Below are 18,984 nucleotides of genomic sequence, written 5' to 3' on the forward strand. Positions count from 1 at the left end.
GGATGGGCATTCGATGAAATTTTCTTAATCGATCGTCGGAAGAATTAACGATCGATTATCGATTAATCATTAACGTTTTTATATTAAAATGATCATCATTATTATTACTATCTGCACTACTAATCTGCATAAATAAATTCAACTTTACGACATTTAAACCGTAACGACTCTAGAGCCACATCAGCCCGTTTGAGATTATAATATGTTTAATGCAGTTTTGCGCAACTCTCACAGAAACGAACCTTAAAACTACATGGCTAATTTGCATAAACTCAACAAAGATAAAACTACAGCTCTTGTGCGCTGATGCGATCAATTTCTGTCAGATTAAAAGACATGACTCAGTGGAATACAGGTTAGTGTGACCATATTTGCGCTTGTCAAAAGGACACCGTACGGGGGGAGGGAGGTGGGGACTCGTCATCGACATTGCGCGACTCTCACCTGGCAAAGCTTTTTCCCACTGGACACCGAAACATATGTGCTGCTTTGTACACTGTGCACATGGACTCACACTTGTCCCGAACGCAACGGCAAGGGTGGAATTTCTTGTACAAATCATCGTTAAATACGCATTTGTGCTTCGGTACGTTGCAGACTGACCGAATGTTTGTGTTGGCTCGCTCCTTCTGAGTTCAGAGAGCTACATGTACGGACTCCTGTTTGGTCACGCTACGCACAGCAACCTACATTCGGTTTGTCGATTAAAATTAACGTAATCAATGATCAATTAATCGATTAATCATGCCCATCCCTAGTAACAACATTATAACATGTCTTAAAGCTCACAGGAGTCAATTTGTGTAATATAGAACTTTTAAACATCTTATAATTGTGATCTGTCTTGATGAAATAAAATTGGTGACACTCTCTGCTTATAATTTTCAGCCAAAAAGGACGCAGAGGGGTGGGAGACAGTGCACCGTGGACGACCAGCGAAGCCTCGCTCTGCCACGATGATCGCCAAAGTCAGTCCGGTCGTGGCTCATGCCCCTCCCAAAGCCGACCAGACCAGGGCTAAACCGACCCACCCGCAACCACAGGAACCGGCCCTCCCCCAGCGCCAGAGCCCAGACCCCAAACCACCGGAGCAAGATCTGCAGAAGGAGGAGGCCCCAAAGAGCGGTGATGCTCTGGAGGTACTGGAGGTGCACTCTGGAGGCTGTTCTCTGAGATTTTGTCTGTCATCATTCATTACCAGCATGGAAGTAGGGATGTAATATCTATGGCATTATTGTTGTTCTTATTACGCAATATCAGGCCTATTGATATTTTACACTGACATCAAGCTGGGGGTGTTCTACATGTACCTCTACTCTAAAATGTACATCAGTTACCATGCAAACATTAGCAAACACAGACAAACAAGTTTTAAGTCTGAAAACTCAAGAAGAAGAACAAAATGGAGCCTGTGATTAATTCAATTGTTCATGGTCCTTATAGTGACTGTTTGTCAAAGAAAAGCAGCAGTGAGCAAACTCAGAACTAAACATAACTCAAATAATCACTTTTGGGCACCACGGGTTTGTGGTTTACGCAGTGACAAAAAACAAATCAATATCCATGACCAGAGCTGAGTTTCCAAGATTTATTTCCAGTTTTAGGCAAACAACAAGGATAGATATTAAAGGTCTACTCTTGCTGCCCTCTTCTTTTGACTGGTAAAAAACCATAGGCCCATCCATGTGCACTCTGGTTTATGTGTCCCAACCTCCTTTGTCCCTTAGGTGACCCAAATTAAATCAAAAACAAAAAAGGTGCTAATGTAAATAATACCAATTTAGACTAAAATGAACAAACATAATATTAACATATCAAAATTATAATATGCAAATTAACACAACTAAATGAGTAAACAAATTAATAAACAAAAAATAATAAACTAATTTTTGAATCAACAAAATAAGCAAATAGCTCCCACAGTTCTGTTCAACATTCCCTGGGGGTGTGAAGCTAACTGGAAGCTATACTCTGTTAGAAGCTCTGTTACTCAAGTTAGACTTAATCTGAGTTTTGTTTTGTTGCTGATTTGGTTGGAACTAAAACAGCTGAGACAATTTGTGGCTTCAACAAGTTTCTCACACATAAAATGACAGTCACAAGATGGTTAAAAGTGAAAAAATCCATAGCACACTCAGATGACCGATGTCCAAAAGCTTTTTTTAATATTTAAATAGCCTTCGTCAGATCTTTTTTTTTTTTTTTTTTCTGACAAAGGCTTTTTTGCTGAAACGTTATTTAAAAATTAAAAAAACAATAGCCATATACGTGTGCGATGCATGTTTTCACTTTTGTTTTACTGTTCCTTGCATTTACACCTCTACAAGAACTTTGATGTGTGTTTTCTGTTTTAATTTGAGTCACAAGATAGTTTGCTTCAGCCAAAAGTTTTTTTAGTTAGTCACTCATGCCTTTTTGTTCAAAATCAAACTCCTAAACACGATCATGAACACTTGTATTGACCACAGGCTTCTGAAAATGTGCTGTTTAAATAAAATTTTTTGTTGTAACTGCTGAACTTTTTGCCAATAGAGATGCATGTAGAACACCCCCAGCGTAATGTCACTGCAAAGGATCGATTATTGTTGAATTTACACATTTACAGTAGATCATATTTGCGCTCTTGAGCCTTGTGGTCTTATGCTGTAGAGTGCAGGCAGCGGTTTGAACTGCTGATGTTATTTTTACGTCCCTACTTAAATAGCGGAAGAAGAAGAGGAAGAATGATTAGTCAATATTGTAATTTCTTCCTTTAGCCTGAGAGTATAAAACCACATTATTTCTGCATGTGCGTGTTCTCATTCGTGTGCCGCATGTAATGGTTTTGTTTTCTTTGTCATTGCTCCTGAACTGTTTTGAAACCGCATGTGATAATTGAGTTTGCATCTTTTTGTGTGTAATTATCGGTGCAGTCTCCAGCAGAGGGTGTACACGACACAGGGCAGCATCTCTGCTCTGTTCCCCCGGAGGAAGCACCACCCCCTGACCCTGCACCCGCCCCCGACCCCGTCCCCGAACCCACCCCCGATCCCGCCCCTCCCTCAGACCTACCCCCACCAGCCCCTGAGGACAGACCGCTGACCCCGGGGGGCAGTGGGACGATATGGGCCTCGTCTGCTCCAGGAAAGACCCAGACTTCCACAGCAGCGGTGAAACTGGAGAGTGCACTGGACCCCACAGAGCTTTCTACTGTGAGTGCTGAGAGATGGAGGAGCTGTACCCAGGGGTGTTTATACTGCCTAAACAAAGTTAGTCTTAAGAAAGCAAAAGTTCATAGCTCTGAGAGGTGCTGGAATCGCTGTGTTCTCTGGAAAATAGAGCTCAGAAAGGGGAAAGATTTTAGCTTACACCGATATATAACGTGTTAATAATAATAGAATAATAGAAATACAATACATGGACCCTTGTATTTTTCATTAAAGTGTTGTTTTTAATGTTATGGTCACTCACTTGGAGGCCAATCTCTAAAGAATTGTCTTGAAATCTCCTGTCTGAATTAGTCTGAAACAAACATTATTATTATTAGTATTGATTCGAAGTAGAGGGCTCTGTCCAAATAGCAATAAAATTCTAAAATAAAACATGTAATTAAATTGAATAAACTCAACAAAAGTCCTCCTTCCACCATCTCTCCATTCTCACAGTGAACGTGCATGATCCTGAAAGCATCACGTGTGTTTTGACGTTAAAGTGTGCACCGTTTATAAGTGACTGAAGTGTGATTTGAAGTTTTGGACAAATACAAAAAGTATTCCCCACATGCTGCTGGTTACTTGGGTCTAACGTTACTTACCTCAGTGTGCTGTGTTCCAGCCTCAGTCCATGGCAGAAGTTTTGGCAAAGAAAGAGGAATTAGCCGACCGTTTAGAAAAAGCAAACGAAGAGGCCATTGCCAGCGCCATCGCGGAGGAGGAGCAGCTGACCAGAGAGATCCAGGCTGAGAACAGTGAGCTGGAAACAGACAACGAAAATGACTTTTCTGTGAGAGCTCTCATCTTTGTTGAGTGACTTTGTATTTTCAACCTAAAAAGTAATAATAACAATACTAGGAATAAAATTTTTGTATTGCAGATGAGCATAGGCAGTGGGGGCGGTGGAGCGAATATTGACTGGAGTGAAATGTTGGCAGATTATGACGGTAAGAAATTATATAGTTATTAGAGATGGGCCAGTGTGGAATTTTTGAGTCAATACGATATTTAGCCTGATGCTGTGGCCAATAATCGGTATTTACTGACACCGAAATATAACTTTTAAAATCCATAGTGTATAGAGTGCGGGTTGGGCCAAATTTTTCTCTCTGAGCCCAGCCTGTGTCCGACAGAGCAGTGATCGAATCTGACCCGAACCTGATGGGCATTAAGATATTTGTGTCTGATCCTGACCGAACCTGACACAATTAAAATCACACTTTTTTCATCAGCCTAATGACACACGTAGGATATTGTTTGTGTGGCCTCTAATGGAAAAAAAGATGCAAAATACAAACTTGGGATACAGCGAAAATAATGTGAAGACTTTGTGGTAAATTTAAAGTGCAGCATCTTATACATATTATCTATTGAATTTGTCCTCCACAAATAATGACATCCAGTCCACAAAACAGCGCTGTTAATCCAATTTAAGGCGTTCTTTGAAAGTAAAAAGGTGAGAGTAGTTCCTCACATTTGTCTGTTTACATCCACACAGAGCACGGATCAAGTTGAAGCTGCAGATTAGCGACAGTGACTCTACTTCTTATGTATATCGCCAATCTTTATGCTTTAAAAATCATGTATCCGAAGTATTGCACCTCATTTCACAAATAATAATAACACATTTTTGACTTGTATCTAAAATAGAAGTGTGGTGCTCTGATCTTTTGAACACTTAAAACCACTCGCTCTGAGACTGTTACTGTCGACAGGTAACAGATAACTCGCCAGTGTGTTTGAGTCTGACCCGAGCCTGAGCATAAGTTCTATATATTTCTCCCAACTAATAGTGTGGCCCACAAATTTATCTTAAGTTAAACTAACGATTACAAACACATTTTTCACTTTCACAATAATAACAAAATGTATTTTACTGGAATAGAAAATAACTTGTTTAAAGAGGGCACACAGAGAATAACCAGGCTCACACCAGACTGATCTGTGTGTCACTCTTAACTGAGCTCTACACATTATCAATCGGGGACTGCTCTCACTGAAAGAGATTGGAAACCCAAAGTAACAAGATGACTATTTTAATGTGATTAGTTGAAGCGTCACGAGCAGAACAAGCCGAAAAATCAAACTTTAGTTAAATACAGATGAGAGGAAAGCACAGACCCTGTTCCTGTTCACAATTGCACACTTTTTGGCAAGTTTTTCACAAACTAAATAGACGCTAAAATAGTCTGAAATACGTGTGTGCTTGTTTGCTTTGGTTCGTTTGGGCGCTTCACCTTTGGCTTCAGTACAAACCTCAATGCTGCAATGTGACCAGTCCGGACACACAATTAGCTGTACAGTGGTCACAAATATAAATTCTCGTGAGTCTTTAAACTCACAAATATCACGAGAATCCATCTTGCTGCGAAAGGTTACACAGAGAACGAGGCATAGCAAGATTAAAATGGTATAGAATATAGGTAACAAGTATTGATATTTTCCGATACCATCCCTAATTGTTTAAACAAGGCTCAAAATCATTCTTTGGTTTTAACAAGCATTTATTCGGACTGGAGTCTTTCACATGTCTTCACATGTAAATGAACCTTAATGCCGACACAGAACTATAGAAAGGAAAAAAACAAAACTTAAAAAAATTAACCCTTGGATACCAAACACAGTCAGAAAAGTAATTACACAATAAAATAACACAAAATGTACCTCATTGGCCACATCCACTCAAAGGGAATAAAGTCTTGTCCTTGTGAAACTTTTAACTTAAAACAAAAAATGTCTTTTTGGCTCAGAGGTCAGCTCCTCGTGTGTCTCTCAATTAAGGCAGTGCACCCATAAAAACTTCCCCTTGAAATTATATGTAATTGGAAGTGGAGCAAATCAACCAAAATAAAATAAAATTTATTTACATGAACTTACAGAAAAATTAACTTATTTTGCTCTATATTGCTTTTTAAATATTTTACTATATATCAATATGAATATAATGTAATATTATAAAACATGAACTTAAATGTATGACATTTGCTACTGACAGCAGCAGCACTAATGGTTATGTTAAATAGTTTTGAATAAAATACATAACTTTTACTTTTTAAAATGTTCATTGTATCTGCAGCTCGGGAAACATGGCGTCAGAGCACTTCCTGGGGCGATATGGTGGAGGAGGAACCAGCTCGACCTCCGGGACACGGAATCCACATGCACGAAAAACTGTCCTCACCGTCACGTAAGAGGTACAGAGAACTCCCATATACCAACGAAGATATAACACCCTGCGTGTCATCTGACCTGGTGTTTTCTGTAGTACCACCCAGAAGTCCCAAACAACCTCAGTCCAGGTCTGTTCCCTGTTGATGGGGTCACTGACTGAGAAAAATCATTTGTTTCTATATTTTGGCAGAACCCTCGCAGAGTCTAAGAAGAAACATGAGGAGAAACAGCTGAAGGCCCAACAGCTGAGGGACAAACTGAGAGAGGAAAAGACTCTTAAACTGCAGAAGCTCTTGGAGAGGGTAGGTCCAATGTCCCAGGCAAGCTCAGTCCAACATGGCTCCCACGAGGGCGTCTGTCAGCACGGGCCCTGATAGAATCACTAAATATTCAGACGCCATCACTCTGTGGACAGCTGGGCCCAGGCAGCCGTGAGAGAGCAGAGAATGGTACAATGAAATATACAGTGCCCTCCGCTCCAAGAACCCTTCATAAAATTCATAGAAAAGTAGTTTGTTGTATATTTTTTAAATCTGAGAATCGTCAGTATTGTTTTTCGTTTTTTTCCCAATACTGACATCAATTGTTTACAGTTCAGAACAGTCAATGGCCAATAAACTCTGTCTATATTTTTGGACTGACATAATGCAAATTTTGATTATTTTCTTCAAATTCTTTGTGATTTTAATTTACTACAAACTCACCCACAGCCCTGTTTTAATACAAGCCTGTAAGAGAGCAGTGTAATACGAACAGGTGACTGCAATAAATGTGATAAAGGTTTGGACACATCCTCATTTTCATTCATGTTCATATACTGTAGGTCCAGAAGACATCAAATATATCAAACAAAATATACAGAATTATTTAGTTCTGTATTTTAGATGGATGATTTTTAAACAGAGTACCTTAAGTTTTGGTTGTCTGATTTTCTATATGCATTTTTGACATTTTACCCTACAGACAACCTCTTTAATGCTTTAATTTATCATTACTTTATCAGGAGAAAGACGTGAGGAAATGGAAAGAGGAGCTGCTGGAGCAACGTCGAAAAATGATGGAGGAAAAACTGCTCCACGCCGAACTGAAGAGGGAGGTGCAGCTGCAGGCGATTGTGAAAAAGGCACAAGAAGAAGAAGCCAAGGTACAGGATCCACAGTACGACGTGTTGCTGAAATATCTGTAGTCTTTTATTTGTCATCTACATAGTTTTATTTGTGACAATCCTGTTGCACGTCAGGCTTTAGATATTTTTACAAGAAGGTTTACAGCACTGCAGCGTTTCTCATAGATTCTGGGGCAACTGTGGTGGCAGACATCATTTTCATTTTAATTATTTAATCTCAGAATATAATTGCAGTATAAATGTCTCACTTATTATTGCCTGTATTTAATCAACTGTCTATATTTAATCTTTCAGCAGTCCCTTTTGCCCAGTATAGTTTAATACAATGGTTAACAGAGTGATTTGGTGATGTCAGGGGTGTCAAACTCAAATTCACAGAGGCCAAAATTAAAAACTGGGACAAAGTAGAGGGCCAAATTAAATATTTATTGAAACATTTTAACAACACCTGCATGTTTTCTCTTTTTTAGAGATAAGTAACGTTAAACCTTTTCTTATTAAAATAAATGTTTAATAATAGTTTTGCTTAAACATTGAATCCAGAACAAGCAGAATATAAAATAATAACATTTTTAATAAATAATGTCTCTATAGTCTTATCTGTAGCCGGCGGGTCAGCTCTAATACATATTTTATATGATCTCGCGGGCCAAATATAATTATATCACGGGCCAAATTTGGACCCTGAGCCTGAGTTTGACATGTCGGCTTTAGGCTATGAAGATCCACAGTAGTCTCTATTAACACTGAAAATGACGTACTTTATAGGAATCCACTCATCTGATATTTGAATCACATATCTAACTTGCTGGATTGGATACCAGCTTCCAAATATATGTTCAGTCTAAATTGATGTGATGAGACTATGTACTATGTAATGTACAGCCCAGAAATCTCATAATGTTTGAAGTATTATTTAAACAAAGTTGTTCTGTTGAGATAAATGACAGCTACGTAACACATTAGGATTAGTTTTGTCTTATTTTATGTTAGCTTAAAGAAAATAAATGCGGTTTTCTGTCTCTGCACTGGTATCATTTAATAGCAGGTATAGACAGATACTTTCAGCTTTATTATCGGAATCAGTATCAGAAATGAAAAAGCTGGATCACTGTACCTCTACTACCTGAATTAACCCACATGTGTGCGGTCTTTACAGGTGAATGAAATCGCCTTCATCAACACCCTGGAAGCCCAAAACAAGAGACATGACGCTCTGGCCAAACTGAACGAGTACGAGCAGCGTCTGAACGAGCTCCAAGATGAACGACAGAGGAGACAGGAGGAGAAACAGGCCCGAGACGAGGCTGTACAGGTGAACCTCATCATAAACTCATGATCTGTGCTTTGGCTTAAACTTAGACAAAGTTTTTTGATCCACAAGAGAAATTATACGGACACAGTAGCTCACACTTCACAATATATTATAATAACAAAGAGCAGAAATATAAATAAAACGGTAGCAAAAATGTTACAGTAATACAGTAATAAAATGGTAAATGGTCATCAGCACTTTTCCACCTTCAAGGCTTTACATCAAAGAACCACTCACACATTCACACACACAGACAAGAGAGGGTTTAAGTGTTTTGCCCAGGGAGGTGGAATTTCACTGCCAACCTGTGGGCTGGTGGGTCTGACCGCTCTCCCAATGATATTTGTGTCGAGAGCAGGATTTCAATGACCAACCATCAGATCGGTGGACAAACGCTGAGGTGCTGTCACCCTAATAATTTGATTCAATAGAAATGTGTCTCACGCTTGTTTGTTTTTAGGAGAGAAAGCGCGTCCTGGAGGCGGAGCGTCAGGCCAGGATGGAGGAGCTGCTCACGAAGAGGAAGGAGCAGGAAGCACGGATCGAACTACAGCGTCAGGAGAAGGAGAGAGCCAGAGAGGACGCAGCCAGAGAGAGAGCCAGGTCTGAATCTCTAACAACAATCAATGTTTTCTGAAATTATTACCGTATTTTCTGGGCTATAGGGCGCGCTCTTAAGCCTCCAACCCCATCAAAAAATGACTGCGCGCCACAATCCAGAGCGCCCTATACACGAATCCACTCGGGTGTCCCAGCACGACTTCAGTAAACTACAAAACCGCAAACACACACGGAGCAGACAGCGACCGCACAGTGAAAAACACCCACAGCCACACTCATCGCTCCACACCGACGAGGAACGGAATAGAGGAACGAACCGAAAAAGCGAGTGCAATGTGCCACTTCTAGACACAACTGAACAACTGAGTCACTGCGAACACGCCGACAATCCAGCGGTCGTTTAAAGTCCGGTGCAATTTATTTGTGAAAAAAGTTTGAAAATAGACCATTTAATGACAGTGCACCTCATAATCCAGAGCGCCTAATAGTGCGGAAAATACGGTACAAATATTATTGGTCAAATGCTTCAGATCAGGAGTTTAGCTGTTACTTTTCCAACCTCTTTCAAGAAACTCCCCAAAGGATTTAAGAACTTTTTACGCTGAATATAAAAGAAATGTATTCATCACATACGTATTTACCATTATAACTATTACTTTAGATGCCTGTTATGTGCGTAAATAAATGCCAAAGCTTAAATTTTATCGGCATCTAAGTGAACTCCATTTGAAGCTACCCATCAATCTTATATAAACTTGATTTCTTGTGACCGCCAACAGTAATACCTCTGCAATTTTCATTTTGTTAAAACAGTTCACTGGAGTAAAAAGGTTGGATACCCCTCTTTTCGGGATACATTTAAAAAAAATCACACATTTTTAACGTAACATTATATATTCATTGATTCTGGGTGACGCATGAGCCACAAACTGAACCTTTTCAAAAAAAAGCAATCGAAAGCACTGAACTGAGTCGTAACTAATAATGGAGTTCAACAAGAGCTGCTTTTATTACTTTGCGGTCAGAGTTTCAGAAACAGATTGTGGTCAATAGTCACTGTGCCTGAGAAAGATTGCAAACTTTTTTTTTTTTGATGGGAGATGTATTTCTACACCTTTGTTAAGCTCCATTGAACTGCTATAAGTTGGAAGTGATAGTTGTTTATTTGGTTATATTTGGTTATATCTGGTTATTTTTTCTGATCTGAGATATTATAAAAGACTTTTTTTGTGAAATTTGTGAAGGGATCGTGAGGAGCGTCTGGCAGCTCTGAGTGCAGCACAACAGGAGGCCATGGAGGAGCTGCAGAAGAAGATTCAGATGAAGGTGTTCTTTTTTTTTTAACCACCTGTTATATTTGACTCTAAACTATGAATTAGCCTCGTGACCTTTTTTTTTTTTTTTTTTTTTTTTTTTGTAGCACGATGAGAGCAGCAGGAGGCACATGGAGCAGATCGAGCAGAGGAAAGAGAAAGCTGCAGAGCTGAGCAGCGGGCGTCACGCAAACACAGACTACGCTCCCAAACTCACACCCTACGAACGCAAAAAGCACTGCTCCCTCTGCTCTGTGCTGGTGAGATACACACATTTAAGATTACACATCAAATAAGCGTTATCTTTCAGCCCAACGAACTTGAATAAAAATTTTATCATGATCTCATTCCTTTTACAATCTGCTACTTTGGTAAACAAAGACAATGCTCTGAATGAGTGACGGGTAGATTTAACCAATTGTAATGAAGTGTGAACTTTCAGAATAGGCAAATTACTTCACTTTAGTTACCTCTTCAAGGCAAAATAAAGATATTCAGTTTATATCTTTGTAATCTTTCACTTGTCCCGGAAGGGTCCATAGAAAAAGAAAATTTTGATTCTGTCAACTGGACAAAAGTTTCCGTCTATCTACTATTTATATCTTCACACCTCTGGTCAAAATCAAAACAAGGAAAACAACAGTGATAGCCTGTATATAGGTTAGGCTAATAGGTATGAAAGCACCCATTAGGCGGATTATGTAAATATGACTCAGGCACAGCACACTTCATGTATTTCAATAGCCCGAGTTAAGAAACAGAAATTGTAAACTGTGAACTATAAACAGATTGATGTATTAGTTTTATGTCTTCACTCTAAAAACTTTTGTCCAGTTGATAGAATCTTTTTTATTTATATTAAATTTATATGAAATGGTAAAATCTAAATCATGATCTGGCTCTAAGAAAATTGTGATATTTTTTCTGGCATATAGTCCACCCCTAATATTTTCTTTGCATTGACCATTTTTCCTTATCTTTGAATTTCCTTCGGGATCAATAAAGTATCTACAGTATCTTGAAAGTCTTAAAAAGGTCTTAAATTTCATTTTTCTAAATTAAGGCCTTAAAAAGTCTTAAATTATGTTGTCCAAGTCTTTTTTTTTTTTTTTTTTACAAAGGTTTTAAGTTTCATTAGCCTATTTTTTTGTATACTCAACCAGGCTGCAGTGCAACGTTAAATAGAGGGAGGGGGAAAAAAAACAACAACGTGAAATCATGTGACATGAATGAACGTCTAATTTGGAGTATGCGCAAACAGTACTTTGGTTTGTGGTGCCGGCGGCAATGAGTAAACAATCAGTGCAGTGGAGGAAGACGTTGGATGGATCATGGAGAAGTGTAGGTTTAATCCACAGCGGCTCTTAGATTCTAGATATAGTAATTGGTTGGTCATTATTAGAATTGGATCTGGTATTTTTCGCCCGCATAATGGATGGGCTGTTGGTCTTAATTTTCATTTATGTGGTCTTAAAAAGATCTTTAAAAAGTCTTAAATTTGGGGTAGTCAAACCTGAGGATACCCTGATCTATCTATCTAATTTATCTAATGTATCTTCTTTCTTTCTTGACTTCTTTTTGATTTTATTGGACTAATTTACTGTTGCTTTTACCCTTCATCTATTTTTCTATTCCATATCTACAAAGCTCTTTCAGCTAGTTTAACATAGACTCACCGCTGTATTCTCTTCATGTTTACTTGTGTTTGTAGATCACATCAGAGGTGCACCTGTTCAGCCACACCAAAGGAAAGCAGCACCAACAGGCCGTGAGGGACAGCAGCAGCATCCAGGGCCGAGAGCTGTCGGACGAGGAAGTGGTGCGTACACAGCTGATACTTTCCAGCTGTCGTAAACAATCTCTGGGGGTGTGATACTAACTGTAGGCTCTCTAATGTCTGAAGCTCTATTAGACTTTAATCTTTATTGTAAGACTAAGTCTAGTCTAAGTCTAACTAGAAAGAGCTGACTTAGTTGGAACTACAATAGGTGAGCTGATGTGTGCTATTTAACAAGTCTCTCACACAAAATTACAATCATAAGCTCTCACACTATTTTTGTTGAAAATCAAACTCTGAAAACTCAAGAAAAAATGTTCATGGTCCTATTTCGGACTATCTTATAACTTTTTAATCGTGTTTCTGCTACTGTGTGCACTGCTGAATATTCCAGAGACATTTAGAACACCCCCAGCTTGATGTCACTGCATATCATCAATTGACATAATGCCAAAAAAATATATTATTTGTATTTTTTTGCATTATCTGTAATGATATTTTAACAATGTTTTGGGAATGTGCTTGAAAATGTCTGGTAAAATGTGAAAAAGTACAGAAATATGACTTTATATCTTTATTTGGAAGATGTTTCTATTCATTTTATTTGGAATATTTTGGGAAAAAGCCAGTAGTGATTATAATTTCTCTTGTTTTAGGAGCACCTATCATTAAAAAAGTACATTGTGGACATAGTGACGGACAGCTCTGTGTCCTCCGAGAACACGAAGGACGCAGAGGAGCGGCAGAAAGCACGAAAGAAGGCCAAGAAACTGCGCGCTCGAATGAACTCCAGGTTTGAGTTTGATCTGCTCTTCTATCACAGATTAAAGGGCCTACTCTGTACTCTGTTTTTGATCCATGTTATGTTTCCTCATCACAAACAGACCTGGAGTTGTGTTTTGTTTCATTCATACAAAAAAAGGTGATGGCATCAGACTACTAAGACTGATAATAACGTGTGAATGAAACAAAACACAACTCCAGGTCTGTTTCTGAGAAGACAGCAGCTTTGTAACATGGCTTAACGCTCACAAGAGTCAATTTCCACATAATATAGTACCATTTATCTTGTAGGGTCACATTTCTAATAACCGTGTTGCTGATCACTTCCTGTTGTTACCAGCAGATGGTGACAGACCCTCCTCCATAAACACATTTTTAATACACAGCCTTAAACCTTATATCATACACTACTAGTCAAAAGTTTGGACACACTGTTTAATTCAGTTTCCTTCATTATTTCCATGTTTACTTGCATTGTAGATTCTCACTAAAAGCATCAAAACACAGAATGAACACATATGGAATATAGTAAACTTAATATAAACTAAAATTACTCAAAACTTCAAGGTTCAAGGGTCTTTATTTGTGACTCAACCACGCGAGAGAAACACATGATAGAATGAAATTTGTTCCCTGAGGTCCAGTGATTAAAAATGATCTGAAAAAATAATAATAATAATAACATAAAAGCAATATTAAAAAGTACATTAAGAGCATTTCCGATAGACAAGTACAAGTACAAGTGTGGCAATATCGAGTGGCACGTTTAGCAGGAAGTCAGTGTGCACTTGTTTTACTTGTTTTAGAGGGTTAGGGTAAAAAAAAAAAAAAAAAGACCATTTGCGTTGAACCCCGTGTTTAGATGTCATGTTACAACTGTGAAGTAAAAACCGTTTGAGGAAACTGAATCAAGAAGCTCAGTGGGAGAAGATCAAGGGTTTGCAGCGCTGTCTACAAAACAAAGGGTGGCTACTCTGAGGATTTGAATTGAAAATATAAAAATATTTAGTTTTTTTCTTTGTTACATCATTCCAGACATATCTTGCATAAGGTGACCAGACGTCCCTACTTACCAGGGACAGTCCCAGTTTGGAGCCCTGTGTCCCCTGTCCCAGCAGATTTATCCAAAACCAATGATTTGTCCCAGTTTTATACAAGAAATGTCCCAGGTGTCCTTATTTATAACTAATTTGATCCCTGCCAACAGTAAAGAGGCAAAAATTGTCATTAGGTTCAGTAAAATACAGAAAAGCAGCTTAAAAATGACCAAAACACAGAGAAAATGTGACTATACTGACACATCACCTTCTGAGCGCAGAACAATTTTCCTTACTTCTGCTCTCGTTTCACAATTTTATTATTACCAATCACCCCAAACCGGGGTGTCCGAGTTTTTTATTTTGAAAATCCGGTCACCCTAATCTTGCATCATGTTGCTGATGTCGTCCATGTGTATCTAAAATGTAAAAAATAGTAAACATACACAAGAAAAATAATAATCATTGAGATGGCGTGTCCAAACTTTTAACTGGTAGTGTTTGTGGAAAATCACTGACTCAACACCCAGTCTACAAAGCTACATTTTATGTCTCATTCTGTCAGTATTGGGGATGTAACAATAATCACAGTATATTCGAAACTTATTTGCTTAATTGCATTGCAGGGGCAAAAATATCGAAATATCAATATATCATATAGTTTAATGTGATGATACAGCAGCCTACGATATCGATACTGTATCAATATATCACAGAAAGTATTTTTTGGTATATTTTACAAAATTATTTTGTTACAGCTACAGTTTTGTTGCTTGTTTAGAGGAAGGAAACTCTTTTATGAGACACATCTGACATATTCACTGTTTTGATGATTAACCTGGGCTTTTTTCATATGAACTTTGCACAAGAAGTGGTTTAACAAAGACTTTTAGTATCACAGCCATGATTTAGCCTTTATTTTTTTATTCAGCCGTGTTGAAATGATTTGAAATATATCGTACTGAATCAAAAGTGCACTGTATCGAGATCTGTATCGTTTTGTGGCCTGTGTATCGAGGTATTGCCAGCTTCTTAATGATACCCAGCCCTAATGCATTGTTTTATTGCAGCAAGAGCTAAAAAAAATTGAGGAAACATCATAGACTGTGATCAGTTGTTTCATTTTAATTCCGCAAATATGAAGAAATAACTGTTAAGAACTTTTCTGTCTTAATTCTTTGGACTATGACACCAATATATCCTCAAGTCAAGGCTTTTAAAAAGGAAAACAAAGCATTTCTTCAATCCTGTTAGTGTTTTCACAATATCGCAATAATATCGTATCGTGAAATGAATATCGTAATTGTATCATACCGTGTGATTTACATATCGTTACATTCCGAGTCAGTATCATACGAGGATATATAATTCTACTCTCCGCTGCCCTCCAGACGAACCACAAAGGCATCTCCCATCGTTGGGCTCCTGATTAAAAGTATTAGATTAGAATTCTTCACCTGCGCTTTTCCAGGAACAGTGATTTCATCGGTGTGGAATGGCTAACAGGAATCCGCCGTGATCAATAGTTTTTTATCGTGTCTGGGAATGTCGTGTGACCCAGACCAAGGTGACGCTCGGGCATACCACCCTCTTAAGTGTTTATTTAACATTGGGAAGAATCAAGAATGTGATCCTCTTGCAGACGGAGGGTTTGGGTCAGTCTATATGTGGTACGACAAGATGGAAGAAAAAACATGTTTTCACTGATCGGGAGGTGATTATTTGGAGCCAGGTTACCGGGGGAACGTTTGACAGACAGCCCAAATAAATAGACTAAACTGGACTTATTTTACATGCGTTTGTACCGACTGTTTTCTGCAGGGCCAAGGAATATGAGACGTCACAGGAGGCGAAGGCACAGGTCCCCGATTCGCCATACAAGGCCAAGTAAGTGCAGCGTTTTTTGGGTATTTTGTAGTAAAAAATAAAGTATAAATTTAAATGCCCATATTACGCTATTTTCTGATATATGTTATAATGTTGTTTCCTCATTGCAAACAGACCTGGAGTTGTGTTTTGCTTAATTCACACTTGTTTACCACACAAACTTCTTCTCTCAGATGGAAAAAAAATTCAGTTCCACCTTGTGATGTCATGTGGTAATACAGGAAGTGTTCCACTGTGTTTTTAAACTCCATACACCTTCACTTGGGTCATTCGGATGATTTCAGACCGGGAATCGCCAATTTCTACAGAACCAAACATAAAAGGAACTACAGTTTCATGAGCACAGGGTTCCCAGGGTCATGGAAATCCTGGAAAAGTCATGGAAATTGAAAATGTCATTTTACAGGCCTTGAAAAGTCTTGGAATTTCAGTATCTCTTTCACGCAACTACAGCATTCTGTTAAATTCTCATTAGGATATTATGATTATTTCCGAATGTCTGTGCTTTTTGTTTAAAGGTTGTATGGAGGATTTTTTTTTTGTTTCAAACTGTCAGTGAAAGATTAAAATACCATTACAGAGACGCAGCAGCTTTGTAATTATGATGACCAAAAAAAAAAAGAACGAAAATCTATCAACTTTGGACGTGTTGAGGCCAGATAAACATCAGCCAATAGAAAACAAGGCTCCCTCATTTTCTATTGGCTGTTAGGTTGTCAATCAAACTCCCTAGTATAACTGACTCGTCGGAGTGCGGGGATCACGTGGTTTACGCAGCAGTTCTTAGAGGCTTTTTCAAACTGTCGCTTCCTCGCATTTCGCACAAAGTTTGTCGCAACGGCGGACGAGAATCCACAACCGGTTCGCCGCAAAACAAAGTCTGTTTTTGAGGTCGCTGAAAGAAGAAGAGAAGAGGAAAAGGAGCAAAGCCAAACTGAGGTGATTCTTGGAGATCTCGTCCAGCGATGGCGTGACCGAAGCAGACGAAGGGTCTAAAAACTGACGCGTCGGTCGCTGAATTACTTCTAGGCAGGTCACTTCAACAGTAATTCTGAATGCGCACAAGGACTGTCGCTGTATTTCTCTTCCCTAAAAAAAATCCTCTATACAACCTTTAAAAGAGACGACAATAAATGCACTGACAGGATTTTGAATGTTAAAAAACTATAAAACCAAACCATAAGGTGAGTGGAAAGTCATGGAAAATTCACTTTAGGTCATGAAAAAGTCCTGGAAAAGAAAAATTTGGTCAGTGAAAAAGAGTGGAAACCCTGAGAGCATTTTGAGTTTGGATATGTAGACAGGCAACATGTGTGAGTGAAACAAAACACAACTCCAGGTCTGTTTTTGATGAAGTAACAGCATTATAACATGATTTAAAGCCCATAAGAGACAATTTGTTGTAATATAGGACCTTTAATTATGGGACTGGAGTCGTACGAACAGCCGCCTGTGTTTTTTTTTTCACTGTATATTTTTTGGAGGCTCGTGTTGTGATAAACCTGTTTGTGTTTTCTGTTTTCAGATTGCAGCGTTTGGTCCGAGACCTCCTGAAGCAGCTGCATGGTCAGGACAGCGGTCAGTGGAGCAGCAGCCGAGTGTCCGCTCTAGACCGAACTCTGGGAGAAATCTCACGCATTTTAGAGAAAAAGGTACGACAATAATTTTTAAGATTTTAACTGCTATTCAGCTGTACCAAAAGAGCTTTTTTTTTTTTCAGTAATTCATGTTTGACTTATGTTTTTCACAATAATGTAACCATAGACTGTATAAAGAAGTAGACTATATGTTTCATTCATTTTTCAATATAAAACCAAAAATAAGAAAACAAAAAAAAACGGATAACGATATATATATATTTTTTTTTGAGTTTTCGGATAACGACTGTTTCTTGTTTCCGTGACTTAAACTGCGATGTTGGAATTTTGTGCAACATACGGACTGAACCAGGACTAAAACAAGACTAAACCAGGACTAAACCGTTTTCAGTCCTGGTCTCAGTCCCGGTCTCAGTCCCAGTCTCAGTTCTGGTCTGGTCCCTTTCTCAGTCCCGGTCTCAGTTCTGGTTTGGTCCCAGTCTCAGTCCTGGTCTCAGTCCTGGTCTCAGTCCTGGTCCCGTTCCTGGTTCAGTCCTGGTTCAGTCCAGCATCGCAGTTTAAGTCACGAAAACGGGAAACGGCCTTTATCCTTTTTTTCTTCATTTAAACACAAAATCGAAAACTGAAAAAACAAATTCTAAAAATTATAATTTTTTTCATTTTGGTTTTGGAGACAAATAATGAAGAAAACTGTGTTTTTATTTTTATTTTTGGTTCTATATTGAAAAACGAATGAACAAATGATACACGGATTCTAAGGGAGTGTGACGTCAGCCTTAACGTTCGGCTCCAGTCAAATGAAGCTCATCGAGGCTCGCGGTTATAAGAGGGAATTTGAAGTTGAGTTTCATATTAGAATTGGAATTTATTTTACTGAACAAATAGTGAAATAAAAACACCAGGATCCTGTAGAGAGGGTTAATACGAACATTTTAAAACCAAAATAACGAGACTCACAGCAGCAGTTACAGAAAGGGGTGAGATTTTTTCATTTTAAAGTCAACTGAAATGCAACGCCAAGTGGGTTAGCGGTGTCTATTTATTTATATATAGTCTATGTGTGTAACCCGTTATATTTCAGAAACTATGATATTGTAATATTAGATTAAAAGGCTTCTTTCAAACGCTGTGGTCGGGTGCAGAGCAGACTATCTCTTACTCTAACCACTGGCCTTTGCTAATTGGTTAACGAGGAGCAGACCGAGTGTGTTTTGATTGAGCACGT

The 18,984-nt window shown here is 38.5% G+C and overlaps 1 protein-coding gene across 2 annotated transcripts in view; it reads left to right on the forward strand.

Moving 5' to 3' along the window:
- The window catches only part of scaper (S-phase cyclin A-associated protein in the ER), a 46,521-nt gene that overhangs the window by 4,903 nt on the left and 22,634 nt on the right, over positions 1-18,984 (forward strand). For both annotated transcript variants that reach the window (XM_055155594.1, XM_055155595.1), the window contains exons 8-22: positions 889-1,139; positions 2,913-3,191; positions 3,814-3,981; positions 4,072-4,138; positions 6,268-6,385; positions 6,553-6,664; positions 7,366-7,506; positions 8,648-8,803; positions 9,264-9,406; positions 10,609-10,690; positions 10,785-10,937; positions 12,389-12,496; positions 13,111-13,247; positions 16,096-16,161; positions 17,687-17,813. In XM_055155594.1, coding sequence (XP_055011569.1) covers positions 889-1,139; positions 2,913-3,191; positions 3,814-3,981; positions 4,072-4,138; positions 6,268-6,385; positions 6,553-6,664; positions 7,366-7,506; positions 8,648-8,803; positions 9,264-9,406; positions 10,609-10,690; positions 10,785-10,937; positions 12,389-12,496; positions 13,111-13,247; positions 16,096-16,161; positions 17,687-17,813 — 2,108 coding nt within the window. The remainder of the gene's footprint in view (positions 1-888; positions 1,140-2,912; positions 3,192-3,813; positions 3,982-4,071; positions 4,139-6,267; positions 6,386-6,552; positions 6,665-7,365; positions 7,507-8,647; positions 8,804-9,263; positions 9,407-10,608; positions 10,691-10,784; positions 10,938-12,388; positions 12,497-13,110; positions 13,248-16,095; positions 16,162-17,686; positions 17,814-18,984) is intronic.

The sequence above is a fragment of the Boleophthalmus pectinirostris genome, unplaced genomic scaffold (genome assembly GCF_026225935.1).
Source record: "Boleophthalmus pectinirostris isolate CB_2022bp ecotype Guang Dong unplaced genomic scaffold, ASM2622593v1 HiC_scaffold_2, whole genome shotgun sequence".
Taxonomy (NCBI): domain Eukaryota; kingdom Metazoa; phylum Chordata; class Actinopteri; order Gobiiformes; family Gobiidae; genus Boleophthalmus; species Boleophthalmus pectinirostris.